This window comes from Populus euphratica, unplaced genomic scaffold (genome assembly GCF_000495115.2).
Source record: "Populus euphratica unplaced genomic scaffold, PopEup_1.0 scaffold49.1, whole genome shotgun sequence".
NCBI classification, from domain to species: Eukaryota; Viridiplantae; Streptophyta; class Magnoliopsida; order Malpighiales; family Salicaceae; genus Populus; species Populus euphratica.
Genome location: NW_011499875.1, coordinates 1018820 through 1028713, shown reverse-complemented (window position 1 = coordinate 1028713; position 9894 = coordinate 1018820). Strand labels below are relative to the sequence as shown.

General features: G+C 34.7%; 1 protein-coding gene across 8 annotated transcripts; it reads left to right on the top strand.

Moving 5' to 3' along the window:
- Positions 1-933: 933 nt before the first annotated feature.
- Positions 934-6436, top strand: LOC105128241 (probable transcription factor KAN2). 8 transcript variants are annotated; one of them, XM_011029820.1, is made up of 7 exons: positions 934-1999; positions 2220-2296; positions 3264-3309; positions 3509-3668; positions 3875-3900; positions 5002-5059; positions 5870-5958. In XM_011029820.1, exons 1-6 carry the CDS (start codon positions 1333-1335, stop codon positions 5025-5027), a joined length of 1002 nt encoding a protein of 333 aa, XP_011028122.1. In that variant the 5' UTR covers positions 934-1332; the 3' UTR covers positions 5028-5059; positions 5870-5958. The 8 variants fall into 8 exon arrangements, with proteins under 8 accessions (XP_011028122.1, XP_011028120.1, XP_011028123.1 ...); XM_011029818.1 differs by having other exon boundaries at positions 3875-3887; positions 5873-5904; XM_011029821.1 differs by having other exon boundaries at positions 5873-5904.
- The last annotated feature ends 3458 nt before the right edge of the window (positions 6437-9894 follow it).

The window sequence follows — 9894 nt, the reverse complement described above, 5'->3', positions numbered from 1 at the left end:
CGATGCATATATATATATATATATATATATATATATTTATTTTGTAGTGGGCTTTGTGTTTAATTAACTATAATATTTTCATCTCTAAAAATGCTTTTTTTAGTCTTTAGCCTTGCGCTAGCAATGACCTAATCAAAGGTGCGAGCCAAGATTTGCACAACCCGAATGACTCTCGGTACAAATATCGGTTCATTGAGACAATGAAACTAGAAAGAATTATATACAACTTGAAAAAAAAATCAAAGGCTTTCTGAATCCAGTTAGATTGATTGCTGTGTAAATAGCTTAATTATTTTGAAAACACTGTTAATTGCAAGCCAGACATACTCGTGCAGGTGGTAAGTAATTTGGCGATGTTAAATTTCCCTTCTTATGGAACACATGCATAAAAATATGCGGGCGGGCGGGCGGAGTCTAGTGTGCGCTCTCAAATCTCAATTACAGGAAAGGAACCACCGATCTACCGCCATTAGTACAAAGCCATATGTACAGCACTGGTCGTCTGATAATGTTGAAGGACCAGCCATGTAATTAGCATAGGCGCCATAGAAAGAGAAAATAAATAGGAACTTAAACAGCGTATTGAACTATTTGGTTGTGAAAATTAGGTTTAGATTGTGTTCACAATGAGTGGTCTAATAATTAGGAAATTAAAAAACCCTAGTGATTAAACCAACAATGGTGATTAAAAATTGATTGCAGTTTTAGGGTTTTGTTAAAAGGTTTCAGTGAGTGCGTGGATTAAAAAGTTTAGTACGAGTTGTTGAGGAACAAATGCACGCACACGTTAAAGTTTACACAAAAATATATAGTTTCCCCTAAAGAACGAGAGGAAAAAAAGTAGAAGTAGTAAAAAGGAATCAAGTCCCAAACTTACTTACTTTTCTCTTTTTCTCCCTTTCTCACCCTAGTTCCCCACCTCCCCCACGCCCACAAAATAAACACACCCTCCTCTACTTTCTCCATCTCCTTCTCTGCGTATAGTCCCTCAAGTGTCATTTTCTCACATATACTTCACACAAAAGAAACAACCATTCACTTCATACCTTGTCATTTCTTCTCTCTCTCTCTCCCCTCTCAATCTCAAATCTCTGCAACTACTCCCCTCAATTTGATCCAAAGAAAGAAACCCCAAAAATCGCACCCGAAAAATCCTCAACTCTTTTTGCTTAGATTGTCCAGAACAAACCCCTATAGCTTCATCTTAATTTCTTGATCCTTAACAAACATACACTTCCCAATTGCACTGTACTTACAAGAAAAACGAAAAGAAGAAAGACAGAGGAGATAATTAGGAGACCTATTTAAGAGGCCTCATTTGGCTACTTAAAGATGGAGCTATTCCCAGCACAACCAGATTTATCTCTTCAAATTAGCCCACCAAACAGCAAACCCACATCAACATGGAGGAGAACAGAAGAAGAGATGGATTTGGGGTTTTGGACTAGAGCTTTGGACTCGAGAAACTCTATTTCTTCAATGGCAAAACCAGATACCTGTTTTGAGCTCTCGTTATCTAATCCAAAGGTTTCAGAGCCCAACTCCAACCATTTCCACAATATCCTCCAAAATTCTAAGAACTGTAATGGTAACAATCTCTTCCATTCCTTTCAACAAAACCAATACACACACCATCATCACCAACAAAACCACCTGCATAATCATCATCCAGTGCTCTTTCAACAACAGCAGCAACAGGGACTGAGCCAAGAGCTTGATTTCTTGAGACCCATTAGAGGGATTCCTGTCTACCAAAACCCTCCTCCTTTTCCATTCTCTCATCAAACTTTTGATAATACTTGCTCCCAAGCTTCTTCTCTGGCTGCTAATAACTCTAGTGCCACAAGTTTAAGTCCCTATCAGTCTCAAGGGTCGATGAGATCAAGATTCATGTCTAGGTTTCCAGCTAAAAGAAGCATGAGAGCACCAAGGATGCGTTGGACTACCACTCTTCACGCTCGCTTTGTTCACGCTGTTGAGCTATTGGGTGGCCATGAAAGTATGCTTCATTTTGTTTCTTTTTTCTCCTCTGGCTTTCTTCTTTTCTAGATTCTCATTTTTATCGTTTCCGAATTTTTCCCTTCTTCTTTCACCTTTCCTGTTCATTTTTTTACCATCTTCAATAACAATGAAAAAAAAAAGGAACTTGGAAAAGAAAATTTGACTCATATTTTCCTTTCCTCTTTCCTTGTTCTTCTCATTTCTTTGTTGGGGTTTAGGGGCTACACCCAAGTCAGTTCTTGAGCTTATGGATGTGAAAGATCTCACCTTGGCACATGTTAAATCACATTTGCAGGTAATGAAAGCATACTCTCAACTGTTTTTCCTTCCTGCTTGTAGTGTTCAATCTCCTTTTTGTTAAATAAAAAAAGATATATTGGAAAAAAATCTCTTTGTTTTCTCTCTAACTTTCTAACTAAAACTTATTAGCTCGAGTCAATAGTGTTAAATTGATGCAGTGTTAATTGTACTTCTAAGCAGAATTTGCCTTTCGATAGCATACATTACAGGAACGGTGTTTTATTACACATGTCACAAATTCCAATGTTTCCCTGCAGAGGGTCTCTCAAATCCTTTAAGCACTTATTTTTCTACTAGATCTGATGGTGCTGCTAGCTAATAAACAGCTTTTTGCTTGGAAGAACGAACCAGATGGGGGGGGGGGGGGGTGTCTTATCGATTTCAGGAATCAAGTAAGACAAAGCCCAAGGAATTCAAAACGAGTCATAGCCAAGCCGAGACAAGTTTGCACTCAGTCCATTATTTTTCATTTTAAAAACATTTTCTCTTACATTGAAGAGAAAAAAGAAAAAAAAAACCATCATTGTTCAATGATATGCTACGCAGATGGGTTTATTTATCAGCAGCACTTTTTTAACCATGGTGAATCTCATCCAAGCATGCCACATCACCTATCTACAGACATGGGCTCAACAACCCCACTTTTTTAACCATGCTGAATCTCATTCATGCATGCCACATCACATATCTACACACATGCATTTGTATGGGCAAACAAATGATTCTGTTCAGAGTTCAATTAATCTCACTTTTTACAGTTTGTACTTGCACTTGAATCAAACCATCTCTTGTGTGCGTGTCCTACACAGCATGTTGGTCTCTTTTTCTCGTTTTATCCTTTTCTGTTCCAAGTTTTCGATTTTCTTCTTGCTCTGTTAATCAATGCCCATTTAAGCTTATTTTCGATGCTTCATCACAAAATTAGTCTAATAATATTGTTTCTGAAATTTTAATGGATGCAGATGTATCGAACTGTGAAGACCACTGATAGAGCAGCAGCTCCTTCGGGTTAGTGCTTTTCCCTAAATATGCTTTCTTTTATGTTTTAGCTTCATGAAAGTTTTCAGTGATTAGATATTCGTAGGCAACAATATTATTAATGAGCATTGTGTTAATCAATGTTCCTTAATTACGTTGGTCTTAATTAATTACTGGCCCTATCCCTATCCCTCTTCTTTTTTGTTTGTTTGATATCGTGTACGTACAGCGCAATCGGACGTGTTCGATAATGGATCATCTGGAGATACTTCAGAAGATTTGATATTTGACACTGAAAATCCTAGAAGGTCAGAAATGTCAATGCAACAGGGAAGACCAAATGCTCACCAGGACAAGGACTATCAGGCTCTCTGGAGCAACTCTTCAAGGTACCACTGCTGTACCATGCTTATTAATCTCTTCTCTACCCTTTGATGTCCTGGGTTAGTTACAGAATGCATGCTTTAGTGGAGAATAAAAGGACAGATAATAGTAATAATAATTAAAAAAAATAACAAACAAATGGATTTTAGAACAAGCATTAGGAATTTGTGATGTCGTTCCCAGTTTCTAATTTTTTCTTTCCTTTTTTCAGATCGATCTTTAAGGTAATTAACAAAGGCAAGATTTAAACCTGAATTCTTCCCCTCTTACAATTGTTTTAATCGCTAAGGGTATTTCGTAACACCGACTGTCCATTTGCCTATATAAGTAATCGACTTGCCGTCTTGGTCAGCGATTATTTTTCTTTCTAGAAGTAAGGAAGGCCCAAGAGCACTTAAATTAAGACAATTATGATTTATAAAGAAAAGTTTGGATTACTTCCATGTGGTAAGGACAAAACAGATGAAAATTGCATGGCTCGTTATACTAGGTATCCCATCTTCCATGTTCTTGTCACTCCTCTCCTTTCTTTCTCTCTCTTGGGGAGGGGGGGGGGGTTTCAAATTAATCTAGCTAGCTTCTCTGGATCTTCTTAGCCTTGACGCTGCGTTCCTTAATCTAGATTCATTAGGGATGATTAATGTAAAAATGGGATTATGCATGTTACACATGAGGTTAAAAAATAAAAAGATCACTCAAGTACTGGTTCTACTACCATATCCCGCCTCTCTCTCTGCTCCACATCACAAGATTATATATCAAAAACCGTAACCACATGCAAGAAAACACAAAAAGAGGAAGAAATGATTTCACCGCATTGTTCTGTCTGTCCACGACCATCATGAAGACTGGAACACCATGATGGGGTAATTATACTCTTCCTTGTAGCAGTGGGTAAAAAGGAAGTTAAAGAATCCACCCACTCTCCTACCATTATTCCAAGACATGGGAATCCCATTTGACAAATCCTCCTAAAAAATGGAGATATCTCTTTCCTTCGGATTTTGTGGGCTCTGATAGAGAGAACTATTAAATGGGGCCTACAGTTAGAATACTTAGTGTCAAAGATAAACCCTGTGATGGCCCCATTATTGGAAAATCGTGGTGCCAAAGTTATATGCCCTTTGAGACTTCCTTGCTATCTGTTGCTATGTGTCATGGGCTATCACATGGGTGAGCTCAACTTTATCTTCAATCAGCACAAAGAAAAAAATGTAAAGCGAAGGGAACTATAAACAAGACAGTAAAAGATTGCTTTCTTTTCTTAGTTTTGCCTTTTATTCTCTGCATAGCTTCCACTGATAGGAAATATTCTCTCAATCCGTTGGTTTTTAGCAGGGAAGCTTGGTTGCATGGGAAATTAAAGGATTCTGGCGGAAACTTACCACCTCTTGAGGTACCAAAATTTCAAATCTTTCTTTCCTATAATGTCCATGAGTTTCAAGATGTTGTATCCAACACATAAATGTTCTGTTGCTGGAACGGGTGAAGAAAAGCAGATTTGTTCTTTTCTCTCTTCCCCAAGCCCTACCCATTGGAAAGATACAAGAAAGGCAAGGGCTTTCCATATTCTTTGCTTAGGTTATCCACAAGTTGAAGGGGAATTAAGTAATTTTAAAAGATTATTTAAGGGATGGATAATAATTTTTTTCCTTTATCACAGGGGAGAATAGTTATATATATATATATATATAATATGGAAAACCTTTTTTTTGAATAAAAAAAAGGAAGGAAGGAAGGGTATTTCCATGCTCATGATTAAACAAAACCCCAAAGACACCTTAAACCTGAGCACTCCTTGAATTACCAGCACCATTTTGTTGACCTGGATATATATGGTTCAGATCTATACATACATATAAAAGAGAGTTAGTAGGTGGAGTCAAATATATAATTACACAGGTCAGATTATACATATTCATAAAATAATGCTAGTAAATAAGTGTACTGTTAGGTACTCGTATTGGGAAACGCACAGTGGTCACCCTTTGGCAGTCTTTCAAAATGCACTCCTAGCCATACTTCTTTTTCTTTGATAAATATTCTATTATTCCCTGAGTCAAATGTCCTTTGATTCCCACCTTCACACACTTCCCTTGTGCTACTCTGCTCTATGTGATTTATTGCCCTAGCTACAGCTACCATTTGTTTTCTTTTAATGGTTTCTCATTTCAGTTTTGAAAAACTTTTTTGTTTTCTCTTACAGCAGAAGGGCATGGATCCAAAGTGTTTGAGCTATGAGAAAATATCAGATGTAAGCTCATCAACCGTTTCTGGGACAAGCCCCATGAAGCCTAATTTGGAGTTCACTTTGGGCAGGCCACATTGAAGTTATCCACTCTATACTACTCATTTTGAATCATTATTATCTCTGAGGGGATGCTGGTGAAGAGAATCAGGTACCCAGGTGAGAAAATCAGAGCTAAAGAAAAAGAAAAGAAAAGGAAGAAAAAAAAGAAAAGAAAAGGAGAGCTAAAGAATGACAAAGAGACAGGAAAGACAGAAAGCAACAAAAGGTGAAGAGTGGAAAAGGCATGTCCTTCAGATCAAGCAGTGAAATCCAAATCAACATATTATATTCCTACGTAAATATGAGATCTAATTGATTTTGTATGTTATTGCACTCTCGGAGAAAAAGAGAACGAGAGAGAGAGAGACCTTTAGAGAGAGATAGAGAGAGAGACCTTTAACTATCTCAAAGTATAAAGCGATCCTTGGTAATTGTAATGGAGCACTTTACATTAATATAGAATATTTTCATATTTTTACCAAAGAGTTGGGGCTCTATTTTCATTCCTAGGCATTGTCGCATGCTTTATACCCTACGAACAAAGGAAAAGAAAGACTTTGAGAATATAAGCCAGGAAAGCATTCGAAATAAAGGCATGGGAAAACTGAAATTGCAATATCCAGAAGAAAAATAATTTTTCCACGTCGTCTTTTTATAAACGTTTGCAATTATTAGTGATTGAAATGGTTAGAAAAATAATAAATTATATTTTAAAACTTTACCTAACAGTTTAAATAATTATATTAAAATAATTTTTTAATATGATATCATAATCTTATTGACTAAGCAATTATACATTTAAATATCATTATTTTTATTTTATTTAATAAAAAATCAAGCACGAGACAGTTTGTACCATTATAAATTTCAAGTTCAAAGAGTTTTTACTTGAAAATGTGTATTATAAGATTATATAAATGATTTTTATTTTATGTTTGGTAGACATTATACTAAATAAAACAACATACTATAATGTCAATAATTTTCTTGTCTTGTCTAATATTTAAAGTATAGATTATAACATATATTTTAAAAACAAAATTATTTTTTAATCTAATGAATAACTATATATTTTTTAAAAATCATTATTAATATTTATTTAAATATTATCTCATTATAAAAAAAATTCATGATTTTTTATGTTAATTTTTTTTGAATAATCATCTAGAGTATACTGAAAAAAGCCATAAAGCAAATAGTCAAAGCAAAATACAGGAATATGACAAAAAAAAGAGAAAAAAAGGAATAAACTTAGAGAAAAAAAAGACTGATCTGCCACAACAAAAACAAAAAGACTATCTAAGATTTCTTATTACACCACAATTTAATGCTATTAGAAGATTTTAAAAGGTCATTTCTGGTATAAGTGAAGTTTGAATCCAGAGTATGCAACGAAATAGCAACTCGATGATGGATAGCAGAGCAATAATCAAACAATCTTATAGCTCTCTCCTAAAAAATAATTTTGTTCCTCAACAACCAAATACCTTAAGTAGTATTATTTGAGATTAGTCTCCAAACTAACCTTTAGAATTTTCCTTATACCATTTTGGGCTTTTGCAGAAGCAATGAGTCCAAAGTGCTCATCAAATAACATTGGATACCACACCAATACAGAACTTTAATCTAAACACTTCTAAAAAAGTTACAATGTATAAAAAGGTGCTTTGAAGTTTCCAGATCTGAGCTGCAAAAGACACAAGAAGCTTAAGTGGCAGTCAAAACATTCTAGTGATGGAGAGAAGTTCTTGTACTAACTTTGTCCTAAACTGCTAACCAAAGAAACACTTGAACTTTTGGAGGCCTCCTTTTAATCTTAATGTTGGCTATAAAAACTCCACCGTTAGCAGAAAATGTATTATCAATTAGGGTGCAACAAGACTTAACTGAGAAGCTTCTATCAGAATTACATATCCATTTAATTGTGTCATCTTTTTCGTGCTGTATTATCATTGGCCTTAATATTGAGAGAAAATGATGATATTGTTGTTGTTCATAAAATAAGAGGTTCCAGTTATAAACCAAATTCGATCGCTAATGATCATTCATTCATTAACCCATCTCATGAACCAAACCATTTTGAATAACAAAAACTTTATAAAGCTCGGGGAAAATCCTATGTAAAGCATTTGATCTTATTCGCACATTAGACGAAAAGAGAATGGAGGACCTATCACCAATCATGAATTTAATATTTTGGCATAAAACTAAGCTGATAACATTGTTTGGATCCAAGATTGACAAAATATCTTTTCACAATGGGGAAATATGACCATGCAATTTTGGAATTCCATTCTCGAATTATGGAGATAAAAATGGGATGTTACTTGTTTGCATAAGGCAAGGCTTGACGAGCTTAGCCTCCATATCTATTTGAAAAGCATGAATATATTTTTAGATATTACCCAACCCAAGGCCTCCTTATTTTCTAGCTTTCACCACAATGCGCCTTTCTACCTTATAAATTTTCATCTATTTCACAACCCCAAACCACAAGAATCTTCATTGAATGAAGGTCAGGATATTATAGACACCTTTTGGCATAAAAAAAGAAAAAAAAACATATAATTGATTGGCAACAAACTCACGACACTTTTGATTAGGCAAATATGCCTTGCCATACTCAGCATGCAACCTCCCCACATGCTCAACTTTCTTTTGAAATTCTCAATAATAGGTTTTCATATAGACAAACCTTTAGGATTGGATCCTAAATGCATGCCTAGGTAAGAGCAAGGCAATGAATCAAATCTATAAAAGATCAAAGATGTTGTACTAACACAAGTATCTTCCCCAACATTTATGCCAATTAAAGAGGTTTTGTGGAAGTTGATAGCGAACCACAACATAATTCTTTTTACTATTTTGACAATGTAAAGATTAACAGACATGAAAATCAAAGCATTGTCTACATATACAGATGACTAAGGTAGAAGTTATCTCTAAAAGGAATACCTTAAAAAAGATTAGTTATAGTTGCTCTCTGATATAAAATAGATAACCCCTCTGTTTTAATGGGGAAAAGGGGTTACCTTGGCGAATCCCAGTGCCCATTAATCAACACTGATAATTTTACAATGAAGATGCAAGTGTTGATCAAATGAATTCACTTTTCAGCAAAACTCATTTTTCGAAAGCTTTGTGAAAATCCACCTTAAAGATAAGGCTCAGCACCTCGTATCTTTTCAAGGAATGAATTGCTTCATTAGCAACCAAAAACCCATCAATTATTTGCCTCCCTACCAAGAAAGTTGTTTGACTCTCACTAATAAGGTTATGCATAAATGTTTTCAAATGACTAGAAAAAAACTTAACCACCATCTTGTAAATGTCGTGAATTAAACTAATAGGTATGAACTCTTTGAAGCCAACCATGGAAGCTATCTTTGAAATTAGGTGGACATAAGCATGATTGACTCCTTTTAAAAGCCTACCTATTTTGAAAAAAAATTCTTACCAAGATCTAAGTAATCATCTGCAATAAAATCCCAAGCAAACCCGTAGAATTTGAAATTGAAACCATCTAGACTAGGATTCTTGCTCCCATCATAGTCCCAAACACTCTACTTTAATTTTTTCAAAGTGATATCTCGCTCCAAAATTGTTAAAGAAGAGGCCATAAGTGTTTTAAAACCAACAAGCCTTAAACCAATTTGGAATCTATCGGGGCCTCTGAATAGGTTGGAGAAGTTTTTTTTATGTTAATTAACATGTAATTTTTATGTTAATCACCTCTTTAAGCTCTTATATTAAATTAATTGTAAAAAAAAATAATCAATAAAATCAAACCCATAAATAAAACATAAAGAAAAAAACATTACTTTAAAAATAACAATAATATCCAAAGGAAAAGAAACAACATTATCGGTGAATTACTTTTTCAACCATAATTATTTTTAGAAATATCAAAATAAAAAGAAAACAAAGCATTCAACTACTAA

Excerpts from the sequence above, each read along its gene's own strand:
- LOC105128241 (XM_011029813.1), top strand. The coding sequence starts at position 1,333 with ATGGAGCTATTCCCAGCACAACCAGATTTATCTCTTCAAATTAGCCCA. Across the intron at positions 3,310-3,508 it reads TAGAGCAGCAGCTCCTTCGG|CGCAATCGGACGTGTTCGAT; the intron begins GTTAGTGCTTTT and ends GTGTACGTACAG. Across the intron at positions 3,669-4,998 it reads CTCTGGAGCAACTCTTCAAG|CAGGGAAGCTTGGTTGCATG; the intron begins GTACCACTGCTG and ends GTTGGTTTTTAG.